Genomic DNA, 15,928 nt, shown 5'->3' with positions numbered 1-15,928 from the left:
TTGACTGTGGGACAGCTATGTGAAGGCTGACTCGGTAAGACACTGAGAAAACTGTGGTAGGCTAGGCTTGGAGCACTAGAAGCAAGTTTTCGGAACATGTTTTAGAGAATGTCACACTCTATGCAAGCCAGCTGGGTATGCCAATATTTTTGACAGGTGGCCTCACTGCCCTTTAAACTGGTTAAGTTATGACCTCAGAAACCTCAACAGTCTGTTGCCAAATGCCTTTCATTACATTACATTACATTACATTACAGGCATTTAGCAGACGCTCTTATCCAGAGCGACTTACACAACTTTCTACATACCATTTTACATTGTATCCATTTATACAGCTGGATATTTATACTGAAGCAATGCAGGTTAAGTACCTTGCTCAAGGGTACAACGGCAGTGTCCTTACCCGGGAATCGAACCGGCGACCTTTCGGTTACAAGCCCAGTTCCTTACCCACTGTGCCACACTCCGTCCTTTCAAATGAAGTGCACAAGTTAGACAGGACAGGTTTTCATTGAGAGCAAACGGCCGGACAAATCATGGCAAAGTACAGAGTTAACGTGACTCTACACTGGCCTCCCTGATGGCTTTCAGAGCCCAAGGGGCTTTTCTAAACTCAGAGAGAACCCTGGAGGTGGGACCTTTCCCTCCTCATCTGCCTGTAGCTCATGGGATTGGTGCAGTGAATCTGAGAGGGGAGTGGCTAACTGGAACTGAAAGAGTTACAGACGTGCTCCTCATAGCATGATCCCTCACAGGGAGGGGAAGGAAACCATTGGCAGGTACGAGGCATTCTGCGTCTCTGCCATTGGAAAGTTTAGTGTGGAGACAGGAGAAGAAGAATAAAAAATAACGACAAGCCCTTTTGTTCAGCTATATAATTACAGGAATGTGACTATACGCAGCCAGTCGATAAAAACCCAGAGGTGGAATTCGGGAAGCTTCTCCTTGGAAGGTTGAATTTGGGAGTCCTTCGGTGTCCTGTGCTCTTGGTCCATTTCGTCCACCATCCAGACATGACTTGGTGGGTCCTCCTCCCCATCACCCTCTCTACTGTGACCTTCGTCGGCTCCTGGGCTGTGTAAGTGCAGTTAATGTATTCACTGTGACTTTTTTCAGAAATCAACGGGCTTCTGAAATCATTGCTATGTATTTGAACATATCCTGGTGAATGCCAGCTGAAATATAAAACCAAAGTTAAAATTGTTTTTGTGTACAAAAATGTTTTTATATTTTAGTACACAAGGAATGAACAGTTCAATTCAACAGTTCAGAACTTTAATGAGGGCTTGAATGGTTCAGGTCACGCACGTATATCCTGGCTGTCTTGAGCCTTGGATATTATATTTTATTATATAAAGAACAACAGACTCTTAATTTAACTTGACTTTAAATGTGTTTTAGAAGTCAGTGAATCATTTTATCTGTGTTTCTTCCCCACAACTTTAATTTATGTCAAATTTTATGTAAATGCTATAAATTGTAACTGAACGTGCTATCACCCAAGATAACATATAATGTCAGGCAGAATGTAAATTTCCCTGGCTGCCTGTGAAAAGTTGTGTGTCAAGTCTTCTGTTCAGTTTCTTTTTTGCATGTGACAGAACGCTGAGTGTAGCTTCCACGGGAGAGTAAAACTTTAATGGATCCAACAAGGTTGAAAACATAGAGATCGGAAAGGAAGGAATCGGTTTGAATCACACAGGTTTTCAGCCTTTATTTAAAACAGAATAACATTTTGGACATACATGATGTCTTCATCAGAATCAAACAGGATCAATAACCACTATTATCAGATTCACACCTCCCACCGGGTACATCAGATAGGAAATTCCAAGTAGCTAAACCAAGAGTGAACACCTACGGGCAGAGCTAAAGCCTGTCTCAAAACCTTTCTACCATCATGTAGGTTTTCATTCCAATCTTTATTTGGCACATCTGGTTCTACAAATTGGCAGGTTATCAAGATCTCTCGCGGTTGAACAAGGTGTGCTTTGGAGTGAAACCCTACAGGACGTTAGATTGCCAGGAACAGTGTCGGGCAGCCTTGCCCATAAGGCATCAAATAAAACAATACCAGTAGAAAAACAGAAAATTCATACATAGAAGTTCACTACAAAAAGTAAAACACATGGAGGAGGTATATATATATCCTTTATTTAACCAGGTAAAAGTCTCATTGAAATTAAAATCTCTTTTTCAAGAGTGACCTGGCCAAGAAAGCAGCATAAACATTGTTACAACAATAACACAAGAATACAAACAGACAACTGTCATACAATACAAATAAGTGAACACAATATCCGGTTAAAATGCAATACAAGGTCAAGGACATAAACAGGTACAATTTTCTAAAACGAAACAAATGAGACATACACCACACATCGAATAATTATAACAAAAAAAGACAAATTTAAAAGTCATCCAAGCCAAAAGGCACAATGGTGTTCGATGTGAGTATCCAATGTGCTTCGCTGGAAGAATTTTATTCACTATGTAACTATTCAGTGCAGATGGGGATATTTTTTCAACAGAAATTTTGGGAACATTTTTCTCTGTGTTAAAACGATTCTCTACACAAGCCACTGATTGAACCAACCGGATGAACCAATCAGTCATCATGTGTGACATGGTGTTGTTAAAGAATGCAAAGCTCCATTTCCAGACTGTTTAAGAAAACATGCCTATCACACAGAAACCTCTGCATATCTCTGCCTAGACGTCAAGAGGGAAATTAAGCAATTGAGGGTGCGGTCCTAAACCTAACTACCACACTGGCCATACCACACTGATTACAGCACACTAACTATAACACACTGACTATAGCACACTAACTATACCACACTGACTATAGCACACAAACTATACCACACTGACTATAGCACACAGACTATACCACACTCACTATACCACACTGGCTATAACACATTGACCATAACACATATAGTCAGGAATATATCAAACCTGAAACAATATAGAAAATTCACGAATCACATCAGAATATGGGTAGACTTGTACATTCAGAACAAATGATTTAGCTTCTCAAAAGTAAAAAAAAAAAAAAAACATTGAATTAATGTATGAGATAGTTTTATGAATATAATAAAATAATGTTAGTTTGATTGGTTCACTGGTTTTATAATAAACAGGCCCTTGGTGATATTGCACTTTTGTATTCCTTACATGAACTCTAACATTCTCCATTTCCATAAGTCTCCCTGGATAAGAGTCTGCTAAGTGATGGTAATGTAACGTAATGAATTCGTGCTGTGAAATATCATTGATAAATGGAGGTCCCTTGGGTTTCACCGTTCCAGTTATATATAGCTATTTCAATAGTACTTTCCCGTTATTGTGAAATTCAGGTATAACATGACAAAAAAAAACAACAAAAAAAACACATTGCTGGCAGAGCATTTTAAAATGATGAGTCCACAGAATTGAGCGAGACTAAGTACCTGTGGAGGGGATAAATGGCAGTTCTGTAGTCCACACAGTGCATTGTTCTCTCCTGGTTTTGCTTGATGCTGCACCTGAAATGTTTACTTAGTGTGAAACGTCTGAACATCTTGACTTTTTATATGTTCAGTGGCTCTCCACATCAAATGCATACACACACGCACTCATACACACATATACACACACGGACACAGACACACGCACACACACACACACACACACACACACACTCATACACACATATACACACACGGACACAGACACACACACACACACGCACTCATTCACACATATACACACACGGACACAGACACACACACACACACACACACGCACTCATACACACATATACACACATGGACACAGACACACACACACACACACACACACACACGCACTCATACACACATGTACACACACGGACACAGACACACGCACACATGCACACGCTTGCGCAGACATATGCGCACGCACACAGGCATGCGCACACATGCGCTCATACACACATATATACACACACACACACACACGGACACATGTACGCACACACACACTCACGCACATACACGCGCAGACATACGCGCACGCACGCACACACACACACACACACACACACACAGGCACATATGCACGCACACCCACACACACGCCTAATGGAAGGGGATATTTCAGTAACAGAGTAAATGTTTTTTCAAGGCATCGGGCCATTTGCCTTGATGGGGACAGAAAAGTATAATGAAAGATAATGAAAGGTTTTTAAAAAATGAAAACTTAACATTTGTGTTATCTGATGTTCTTGGATGTGAAACACAGATACTTCACACAATAAATATGAACTTCAACAATTGTTCAGGCAAAACCACAGGTATTACTGTATTACGGTATGAATTACTGGTGTTGGTGTACAATGGGCACTGTTGTCCAATTACACCCTTGTTTAGCCTTTTCTGTGGTTCTGCGTTGCTTAAATATCCTGTTGTCTAAGATGAGTTTGTAGCCTCTGTATAGCATGTAATTTGTGTCAGCTAGGTGGAACACTGAAATCTGTGACGTCAGTGACAAACAATAGACAAAAATATTTGCCACACCAAGGAATGTAACCATTGTTTACGGTACTGTTTTTCCCATTAATAATTCCAGGTTGTCCCTAATGATAGATTCCAAAACTTCCAAGAGATGCAATATTCCAATTTACTTCTGGAACATATGTGGCTTTTCCATACAGGAATTTTTGTTTCCCTAGGCTGACTCACAGTAAATTTGTGGCCATAATGATTGATGGAATGATTTAGGAGAGGGAAGTTTAATCTTCCAGTTACAAGCTTCTGTACAGCAACCACCCAGGTCCTGGTTACTCATTAAACGGACAGGATCTCACAGGTGCAGCTGTGCAGCTTTGACAGGACTGCGGCTGGGAGCCTTGAGCCTCTCAATCCAAAATGAATGTCTGGATGGCCTCAACTCAAGAAAAAAATGGCAATAAGTTCATGTTCATATCTAACCTGTGTGTGTGTGCATGTGTGTGTGTGTGTTTGCGTGCGTGTGTGCATGTGTGTGTGTGTGTGTGTTTGTCTCTTACAGATATGGCCTGGCTGTGTTTCATAAACATGTGTGCCCCCTTAGCAACTGGTGAGTGAATTCAGTGGTCTCCTTCCAGAGCAGCAACAGTCCCCCATCTTCATACCATTCACTTCTGTTCACTACATTTTAAGCGCATAGATGTTTACTAAAGCAGAATGTTTAAACAACTGAAGTAATTACAAATGTTATTCAAATGAACTACATTGGATTGTCCAGGTTATCTTCTGTCAGAAATTCAAGGGGGCATAGGTGGAAGGGAAATTCAATACTGATATCAGAAATTATTTTTCACACAGTTGTCAATATGTGTAACAGCTATTCCAGGCCATAGACCACTGTTGTGTTTAAGTCAAGCCTTTATGGAGTACTCCAACATTATGTATTCTTATGTTCTTATGTTAAGACACCTTGCAAGCAAATGTATTGACACACCAGTGATGTGGACCTGATCACTGGTTATAAAACTGGTTTCCCGAGCTCTACAGCAGGCTTCCTGTTTCCTGTTTCATACTGCTGCCTAATTATCACCATATGTATGGTTTATCATCAGGGATTACAAGAACTCCTGTGACTCCAATAACTCAGAAGCATGCTGTAATGTTCCCACCATAAGGTAAGACATTTTGCTGTGTGCTGTCAACAATGTCAGTCTGGTACTGACAAATAACAAAGAAAAACAATGTGTAAGTAAAAAAGCCAAAAAGTGTTTTATAGAATATATATTTCAAAATTAAGTGTGAGGACCCAGCTTCTTCCCGTGGAGTGAAAGATGATGCCGGGACTCACCAAGACAGCAAACACTTTACTGAAGAAAGTAAAAGCGCGAAGGTCACTGAAACACAACACAAGTTTGCAGTACAGCAACCCACCCCGCACTGGTCTTCTAGCCTCGCATACCCTCTTGGGCCTAGACTGGGTATGCATGTCCATCCTATCTGCGAGGGCCCATCTCTTTGTTCCCTAATGATGTCTGTTTTATACATAAAAAACCTATGCCATTAGTGTTGCCTGATACCGTATGGTGTGACTACCTCCAGAGGAGAAAAACTACAAATCCATCATAAACCCCAAAATACTCATTATTTTGCCTAAAATTTCTTTCTAGCATACAGCTTTTTAAAAAGGGTATTGTTCTATACACTCTTTCAAAGAGCCTAAAATATCCCTAATTTTTGTCTCAAATGAAGTCACTCTGTAGCAGTGTGTGCTAGCAAACATTTAAGATTTTACATATGCTGATAAAAGTATGAATCCATGGGTTATTAGAAATATAAACTTAGAGGAAGTAATGCTGAATAACGTCCAAACAAAAGGAGGAACAGCGCTGATTGGCTGGCTCAGCTTTAATGTAAATTACAGAGCTGTATCTCAATACTGCTATGTGGACTCTCATATTAAATTACTTTTCCTTTCAAAATTACACAAATGAGAAACATTGCTTCCTATTTTGCAGCACCAGTGGAAGAAGTGCACCAGAAAACTCTCTGTTCACGGCCATTACAAATGCAGGCTCCTTCCTGTGTAAGTAGAGTCCAGTGTTATAAAATGATCATACTTATAGAACTCATAAAGTTCTACTTGACTTGACTTGACTTGACTTGTCTTGACTTGACTTGACATACCATACTGCAATAGGACCAGTGTGTTGCACTGCTGTACACCAGGAACCATAGTGTGATATGTGGACTATACTTCCATGGCCTCCCTTGCTGTCCTTCTATTATGTTGAGTAACAGTGATTGTGATGATTACAGTTTTAAACGATAAAACTGGTAATTTTCTTTTTTTTCCAGTCTCATCAACATATCCTATGAAAAGACTAAAACCGAAAGTGTTTCTGTCCAACTCACTATGCATTCATCCTACTAACAATTATTGTCCATCTAGTCAACGTCAATGCCAATATACAGGATGCCAATATGCCAATACGGGAACTCATAGAACTCCATTACTGTCCAAAAAAGTATGAAAACAGGTGAAAGAGACACACTGTTGCTCTGGTCAGCATAATTCACCATTACCAAGAGCCTGGCCTTTTTCTGGAACAGCTTTATAAAGTGACAATGATTGCATTTTCCATACATGGAAAGTAGTTTAACATGGCACTGAAATACTGAAAATAGTCCCCATTTAAAAGAACAATTTGCTCTGTTTTTAAGTACATTTGATAAAAACTACACTAGCCATGTTTTTCATAATAATAGGTTGCATTTTCTGAAAATGTAAATATGTCTTTCTGAGCAATATTTAATGAACTGAAATTAATTACTTTCCAGGTTGAACGCTAAACGGGGTAGGAACATTTCAAAAAGTGCCGAGAATTGGACAGAAGCATTTTTTTTTTTTAGTCTTTTCATGGGATTTGTTTGACGATGCAGAAAATTGCCGGTGTAAGAGACCACGCCCTTCTAACCGACCATGCCCTCTTCTCCCACAGTCCTGGTGTTTGCTGTCTGCCACCACGCCCACATTATGGAGCGGAACCACGGCCAGGCCCTCCTCAGCAAGGTGGCCCTGGCCTTCGGCTGCGTGGTGGCCGGCGGGGCCTTCATGGCGGGGAACTGCAACGTAAGGGCCACGGGGGCTAGCCTGCACGCGGCGTCGTGCGCTGCTAATATTATCTGTTTTCAGGGTTACTTACAGTTACATTCATGCTTTTATTCCAACAAAAAATGTGTATACTGTACCTCCAACATCTCTGCTGATCTGTAACGGGCTGATCTCTCCACAGTCAGCGCTCTTGCTGATCAGTAACGGGCTGATCTCTCCACAGTCAGCGCCCTTGCTGATCAGTAACGGGCTGATCTCTCCTCAGACAGCACACTTGCTGATCAGTAATGGGCTGATCTCTCTACAGACAGCACTCTTGCTGATCAGTAACGTGCTGTTCTCTCCACAGTCAGTGCCCTTGGTGATCAGTAACAGGCTAAAGGCTGATCTCTCCACAGTCTGTACACTTATAACCTGCTGACCTCTGCGCCTCTCTTCCAGCCGGGATACCTGATGACGCTGCACTACCTGGGAGCGGCGATCAGCTTTGTGTGCCTGTGTTTCTACACCCTGCTGCTGACCCTGCTGACCAGCAGGTGCACCCTCAGCGGCCTGGAGTTCCTGCTCTACCCCGCGCGCATCATCTTCACTATCATCCAGGTCATAGCCACCATCTGCTGTATCCTTCTCATCCACTCTGTTCACACCGGAGTTAAGAACGTGTGCAAAATCAGAAAATTAAGTGTAAAAGATACAAAGGTTACCAATATTCCACTTTTAGTGTCATTTCTTGCACTCAGCCCAATTAACCAACCGACAGCTGAACTATAAAATAAACAATGGGGAACCTCTGTGTATACAGAAACACGCATCCCCAAAGAGTATCGTGTTGAGTCTGAAATCCTGACAGTCCTGATATGTTGAACCTCTTGATAAACGGTAAGTAATTGTTTTTGGCACTGCTGGCTAGGTAATCTTCTTGATTGAAGGCATGATTACCTAGCTTATGGATGGCCTCCACAGTATGGTACCAAATTTGGACCATCCCTGTGCTATGAACAACCGGCCATCTTCTGCTTGCCCACTGCGTTCCAAACTGTGGGTGGTGGGGAGGAGGAGGGAGGGGGGGCAGAAGATTGTTTTCTTTAACTAAACCCCACTAGACTGTGCCTTTTTTGCCAAGGACGAACACTTCTACAACCACCTATCCGCTGTTTTCGAGTGGATTCTAAGTGCCAATATGGAGCTCTTCGAACTCAGTTTTGTTGTGGAGTTTTACATTTTTTCATCATCCATGTTGTCAGTACTGTTGGAGAAAAAAGATGAAGAAAAGTCTTTCATTTTGTCCTGATACACTCCAACTTGAGTTAAAAAACATTTTTTTTTACAAACTTAATTCTGAAAGTCATTTATGCTGAAAGTACTTGAAAGCACTCAACATGGGCCACAGGTTTCACAGGCCTGTGAATTCCCTCATGCCATGTTTTTAATGCATTTTAATGGTTTATACGTTAGGCATTTTATTGCTAATTCCATTTAAAAATGATTATTGTAAATAGCCAAAATTTTGAGCTATCTGACTGCTGTAAATTGGCTGCACTTTTAATGCATCAAAAGAACAAATATTCTGTAATAGTTTTATTAATGGCCTTTTTCCTTTCAACTTTTTTCCTTTCAACTTTTGTTGAACTTTTTAAGTGAACAAGTTTTGTTTATCCTGTTGTTATATTTATGAAGCAGTGGATTTTAAATGCAAGGAAGATTGTTATTCCTCAATATCTTGGAATGAGTCATATGTTTAGTCATACTTTGACTATGGTTTACAAACTACAATTGTAATTCCGGGTTACCTCAGAGCTTAGCATTTTAAGAAAGGTACTGTTTTAAGAGTTTGTGGCAATTGTAATAAAACTGACTTCTGAATGGCTGACATTTGGATGGGAGAATACTAGATCTTCAGATTTTTATGAATTAGTAAGAAATGTACAAGAAATATCACAGGACACTTACAGTCCAAGTGCAATAAACGTCATGTTTAAAGTTGTCTGCATTTCCTATGATCACACAAATGTCAGTGATTGAGTGTTCTCAACATGACAATACTCAGTGATGAACAAAGAAAAGATATCAACTTGTGTTTTACTTACTATGCAATGTCAAGATCATTCAGCAAAAGCAGAAGTACACCATATGGCCAAAATTATGGGCATTAATATGGTGCTGGTCCACCCTTTGCTGCTATAACAACCTCCACTTTTCTGTGGAAGGCTTTATACTAGATGTTTGAGCATTGCCGCTGGGATTTGCTTCCATTTGGCCAGAAGAGCTTTAGTGACGTTGGGTGCTGATTGGGTGATTAGGCATGGTTCACAGTTAGCTTTCCAATTGATGGGGTTGGATGGGGTTGAGATCAGGGCTCCGTGCAGGCCAGTCAAGTTCTTTTACACCATTCTCACAAAACCACTTCTTTATGGACCTCACTGTGTGCCTGGGGGCATTATCATGCTGAAACAGGTAAGGGCCTTCCCCAAACTGCAAAGCAAAGAATTGTCTAGAATGTGAAAGTGATTGTATGCCGTAGCATTAAGATTTGCATTTACTGGAACTAAGGAGCCTAGCACAAACCATGAAAAAAAAACAGCCGCAAGAGGCGTCCAGATACTTTTGGTCATATGGTGAACAAAAAAAAGACAATACTTCAGGGAAGTATTGAGAAGCCAGCTGGCTAGTGGATACAATGTAGTTTGCAATTATGCTGGATCAACCCCTTAAAGTACCCCTCCAGATGTGTTTTAAAACCTTAAAATATATTCTATATCAAATAATTTGTTTAATATGGTTTTTCCAGCAGAAAATGTTCAATAAACTACTGAAAATGGCTTCGGAGCATATCCACACCTTTGCCCTCAATGAGAATGCCAGAATCTACGAATATGCAAATTAGCAACACTTGCTGCCGTGATCCCAGGATATAAAATTGGAACGGCATCCAGATTCAAAATCAATTCCTCTGCGAATCCCTTTGAGTTTTGCATGAAGTTCTGGAAGTAGTCATCGGTAAAATGTGCGCTACAAGCACAGATTCCCTTTATGCTCTCTGTTACATCGAGGAAATTTTTATAGGCAAATTCCTTGCATTTTTGTTTTAGAACGGACCTTTGGTTCACCTTTGGTAAAAAGTAGTCCCATCCTTAATATTTCACCCTAAAACTATGCAGTCTGACATGTTCAACACATCAACTGACACAACAAATGTCACAACAACTAGTCAGATTTCTGTGCACTAAGGTTTCAGTTTACCACATCAGCTCTCCTATATTCTACATATCTTTGCATGATGGACCATGACAGGTTCGCAATATTTGTGACATTACAAATCTTGCTTGCACGTGTACATTTTCAACTTTAGGGACTACAGGGAAGTATGGAGAAGCAGTGTCTGTCTACAGTGGAAGAATGTTAAAAATGCACTCTGGTGCATGTTCTGTACATAAATCAATCTTCTAAAACTTCAAATCTTCAAAGAGGAGTTAACCATTTAAAAAAATACGAAAAACGATTTTTTCAGCAAAAAAAAGACCAAGGACCACACTTGATTTCATGAAAGCATTTGCACACACCGAGTCACACTGGCCTATTTTTTTTTTTACATTCATTCCATTTTTTTTTACAGTGAAATTTTAAATAAATCTGGTCACACGATATACCGTTTGAAAGTGTTACAACAAAAAATGAGATAGCTTGTCCATTGTTTACTTAAAATCTCCAGAGGAATTATTGTTGTCTGTTCCACAGTTGCATACACATCAAAAGCACTGTGTGCACAGGAATGTTATTATCTCCAGTTTGTAAAGGCTCTCTGTAACAAGATGAGCCCATCTGCATGGTCCTCTGACCAGTACTAGCCAAACAGTCCCACAGTATAGCCAAGGGGACCTGCCGTCCACCAGCGATGACTCGACATAGACAGTATAATTTCTGCCCTGTAGGCCTACAGAAAACCACCAGCTAACGGCAAGATGTTGTAGCGATGACTAAGATGCATTTTAGCCTGTGAAATTACATTTCTAATGGTGTTAAGACGTTAGGTTTGCATGAAAGGGAAAGCATTGTTTCTCCTGTGTAAACAAACCATGTTTTCCTCATGCATGCTGAGAATGTTCTGTACCGGCAAAAAAATTTAAAGCGGAGCTTCCGTTACTTTGTTTCAGTAATATTTTGAGTAATTCTGGCTCTTGGAAAAAAAACTCCCTAAGGTTTCGCAAAATTGTTTGTGCATGAGGGCAAATGGTAAATGGACTGCATTTATATAGCCTTTTTATCCAAAGCGCATTACAATTGATGCCTCTCATTCACCCATTCACACACACACTCACACACCAACGGTGAAAGGCTGCCATGCAAGGTACCAATCAGCTCGTTGGGAGCAATTAGGGGGTTAGGTGTCTTGCTCAGGGACACTTTGACACGCCCAGGGCGAGGGATCGAACCAGCAACCCTCCGACGGCCAGACAACCGCTCTTACCTCCTGAGCTATGTCTCCCCCTTTATAAGTTATAAGACTTGGAGCACCGATTAAGGAAATGACAAAAACTGACGACAAGATTGAGGGTCGGTCAGCTGGCTGCGCTGCGTAGCGTAGCCCGTGCCACCCCCCCCCCCCCCCCTTTCATATTGAAGCCGAGCCGTGTGAAACCCGTGTCAATCGTAGGCCGTGAGCAGGGTCTCAAACCCAGAGCGGATAGTGTGTGCTGACCTGACCGTTTAACACCAATGGCAAACGCAGGTTTTAGGAGGGTTGTTGCTTCGGAGTGAACGCAGTATTGGACTCTCCAGTTGAAGAACAAAAAATGGAGGTAAACCCTATTTTCACTTGCGCCATTTGCACACACTGAGTCATTCCTATGTGCTCAAAGGCTTTCATGAAATAAGGTGTGGTCCTTGGTCTGTTTTAACAGCAGGCAGGACAAACCAGTTCCACCTTTAAGTGTTGACTTTAGTTGTACTGATGTAATCAAAATTAATGTCAAACACACTTAGTAAATTAATACATAAATAGTTACTGATAAAGGAACTTTTAATAAGTCAGTCCACCTGTGACCCGTTTCCAGTGTAGTTGCTTTTCAATAAAGTTCCAGTGATAATGTCCAACAAAAGTGAAAAATGTAATCATTAAGTAGTACAAATGTCTTCCTAAATGCACACAGTGTACCAGTATGTTCCTGCAGTACAGGTTTGTGACGCATCGCTGGAAATCATTTGCACTTTTGCCTCCCCACCCAAACGACACCTTCGTCGCAAGAAACAAAACCTCTTAGGTAATCGCTGCCCCGTCGTGCGTACTTGGCCTACTCAGCCCCTTTCAGACTATAACGCAGAAGCACACTGCCGCCCACATAAGCGTCCATCAAGCGGGCTTCATAATTCCACAGGGCTTTATGCCCGGGTAAAGCAATGGGAGAGCGGCTGCTGACGCGCGTCCGCACCCACAGAAGAGCGTTATTAAAGTGTACGCCTCGTCTCTCCGGACTCCAGCTGCCACCCAGGGCAGGCCTGAACTGCTCGAATGCTGCCGTCTGCTATTAATATTTGTACAGTGTCAGGTGTAACCAAGCAGCTTGTGGAGTTGGAATTTGACCCAGACGCGTATGGAAAAACCAAAGCGTGCAGGTTTGCTTTTCTGTATACTGTTTACTCTGCGACGTGAGGCTTAATTAAGATAAGTGAGGCGTCTGGCTAAAATACACACAAACTGAAATTGAATCCTACAACAAGTGGTTAGACTAAATCAGGGGGTATACAGTCTAATCTGAAAATGGCAATGTAGGTGCAGGTTTTTGCGCAAAACCAAGACATCAGTGGCCTCATTCATAAAATCATTTTGGAATTAATCCTAAATGTGAGTGCACCATTGTTTCCTAAAATGTCCAGACACGTACAATTGTTTCAAAACATGATCCATTTATAAATCATAAATTGTGAACAATGCACATGTGAATAAGCTCATTATAGTACGCCGCCAGATGTATTTTAAAACCTTAAAAAAATATTCTACATTGAATAATTTAACAAACATGGTTTTTCCAGCAAAAAATGTCCAATAAACTACTGAAAATGGCTTAGTAGCATCCCTACACCTTTACACTCATTAAGAATGCCAGAATCTATGAAGATGCAAATTAGCAATGCTTGCTTCTGTGGTCCCAGGATATACAGTCAGCACGGCATCCAGAATCAAAATCAATCCCTCTGCGAAACCCTTCGAGTTGTGCATGACTGTTCTGGAAGCAGTCATCGGTAAAATGTGCACTACAAACACAAATTCCCTTTGTGCCATCAGGTACAGAGGCAATTTTCATAAACAAATTACACCCTTTTTTTAGTTTTAGAACGGGCTCCTTTGGTAACGAGTGGAACAAAGTTCCTACCTTGGGACTGCACCCTAAAACTGCACGGTCAGCCATGTTCAACACATCAACTGTCACAACGCCACCAACTAGTCAGCTTTCTGTACACTAAGGTTTCAGTTTAACACGTTGCTGTCCAATAATTTGCATCTTTGCATTGTGGACCATGACAGGATTGACATTTGTGACATCACAAATTTTGGTCATACGTACATTTCCAACTCCAAATTTTAGGGAAGCATGGAGACGCTCTGCCTACAGTGGAAGGTGAAAAAGGTTCAAAGATCTTACTGCACAAAAATCTAAATTTCACTTGTAGTGAAAGTCACAGCTCCAAGAGGAGTTAACCATTAAAACACGCTTTTTTCGATGGGGCTTTACATGTTATACATTTCAATATTGCAAAGCTTTCGATTTCTTACAATGATCATATTTCAATAGCGTTGTCATTGACAGCTGTCAATTTAAGCCTTCTGTTGCTTCTATAGCTCTCAACTATATAGCATTTCTGTATGTTATCTGTGATCTACATTTAAATTGTGGATTGGTTTTAAATTCTAAAACCAAAAGGCATGATTTCAAATGAAGTCTATATGGTGTACGATCACATTGGTCAGTGATGGCTACAGATTTGCCACAGACCCTCATGGCATAATAATTCACCCATAAAACTATTATGTTCTCTCTGGCAACCGAGTAAACAAGAAATGTAGATTGATTCTGTTGAGTATTCAAGTTAGCCTTGCGTTTAGATAAATGCAGTTCATGATATCTCAAAAGTCAAATGTAGCTGGCAAAACAGGAATGACAACTTGGTGAGGTCTACTCAATGGAATGTGACCATTTCTTTTTTTCTTTTTTGTACATAAGAGAGAAATTTCAGCTACCAGTTCTCAGAGGACTGTCTGAATCACTGAGGTGAAAACACTGAGTACAAACATTAATAACACAAAAACAATGTAAACAATAAGTTTATCAGCATCCTGCTGATGATGATGCAGATTCCTAATAGATTTCGAATGGACACTCGTCCGTTTCATCCATCATTTGAATTCCAGAGAAGTGTTGCTAAGGATTTTGGTGACAGAGATTTACTTTCGCCCGATTTTCTGGACAAACAAAATATGCGATTAAAAACAGTAGCTAACTGCTATTTGTCCTATCCCCAAGGCAAAGGCCTTTGACTTCTGACTCTCTCACACGCCAGGGGGATGATCATAATTTTTTATAATCTAATAACTGTCTGCAACAACTCAAGCAACTGCTAATACTACAATGATGGATCAGAGGGGCTAAAATTCCCCTCTGATCCCTAAGCAATCAATCTGCTCTTTGTATACAGGCTAGCAGAAGTGATTATTCATGATGTGTTATTTCCATTGAGCTGTAAGCGTTTTCATGAGCGTTTGAAAACAAGCATTTCTATGTACGCAAAAAAAAATCAAAGGCGAAAAGTGTGGTTTTTTCCAAAATAAAAGGCAACTTCTTACGATAGACATAATGATAAACATTCCAGTGGCAAGTAAAAGTCCTAAAAGCAAGCTACTACTTACCCTTGCTAAGATCTACCCATCATGACTTTTGTCCCTGCTTGGAAACCCAGTATATGTTACAGTAATCATAGTGTTGTGTTCTTCAAACTAATTTACATAGCTTTCGAACGCAATTTACAGCTTTCTTCTAGCTGAAACTACAGCTTAGCTTATTCTACTGCGTACCGACTTACTTGCACTTTGCATTTTCACGAGTGCATGAGTGGAAGCTTAGCACACGCTTTATTGGAGCTTTGTTTATTTATTGGCAAACACTGCAGACACTGCAGTAGTGGAAAAAGGGAATTCTATTATTGCAAATCGCTATGATTAAATATTTTTGTTCATTTTCCTCCTTGTGAGCTCTCACTCTATTGTGATCAGGTTTACTGCTGACAAGCCAGCAGCCTGGCAGCTGATTGCAGGTCAGAGAACTCAGCAAAGTAAAACCAAGTGGTTTGA

At 40.7% G+C, this 15,928-nt stretch overlaps 1 protein-coding gene across 1 annotated transcript; it reads left to right on the top strand.

Annotated features, from left to right (window-relative positions):
• The first annotated feature begins 733 nt into the window (after positions 1-733).
• si:dkey-228d14.5 (uncharacterized protein LOC796266 homolog) lies at positions 734-9,567 on the top strand. Its single transcript, XM_064317016.1, has 7 exons — positions 734-1,078; positions 5,038-5,085; positions 5,588-5,650; positions 6,491-6,558; positions 7,475-7,605; positions 8,029-8,206; positions 8,691-9,567. Exons 1-7 carry the CDS (start codon positions 1,014-1,016, stop codon positions 8,876-8,878), a joined length of 741 nt encoding a protein of 246 aa, XP_064173086.1. The 5' UTR covers positions 734-1,013; the 3' UTR covers positions 8,879-9,567.
• Positions 9,568-15,928: the final 6,361 nt, after the last annotated feature.

This window comes from Anguilla rostrata, chromosome 18 (genome assembly GCF_018555375.3).
Source record: "Anguilla rostrata isolate EN2019 chromosome 18, ASM1855537v3, whole genome shotgun sequence".
Classification (NCBI taxonomy): Eukaryota; Metazoa; Chordata; class Actinopteri; order Anguilliformes; family Anguillidae; genus Anguilla; species Anguilla rostrata.
Note: the sequence above shows the minus strand (reverse complement) of the source record. Positions and strands in the feature narration are given on the sequence as shown.

Bases quoted from the DNA above. Each gene is read 5' to 3' on its own strand.
- si:dkey-228d14.5 (XM_064317016.1), top strand. From the start codon at position 1,014: ATGACTTGGTGGGTCCTCCTCCCCATCACCCTCTCTACTGTGACCTTC. The intron at 7,606-8,028 runs GTAAGGGCCACG...CCTCTCTTCCAG, and splicing joins TCATGGCGGGGAACTGCAAC to CCGGGATACCTGATGACGCT. The intron at 8,207-8,690 runs GTATCCTTCTCA...AAACCCCACTAG, and splicing joins GGTCATAGCCACCATCTGCT to ACTGTGCCTTTTTTGCCAAG.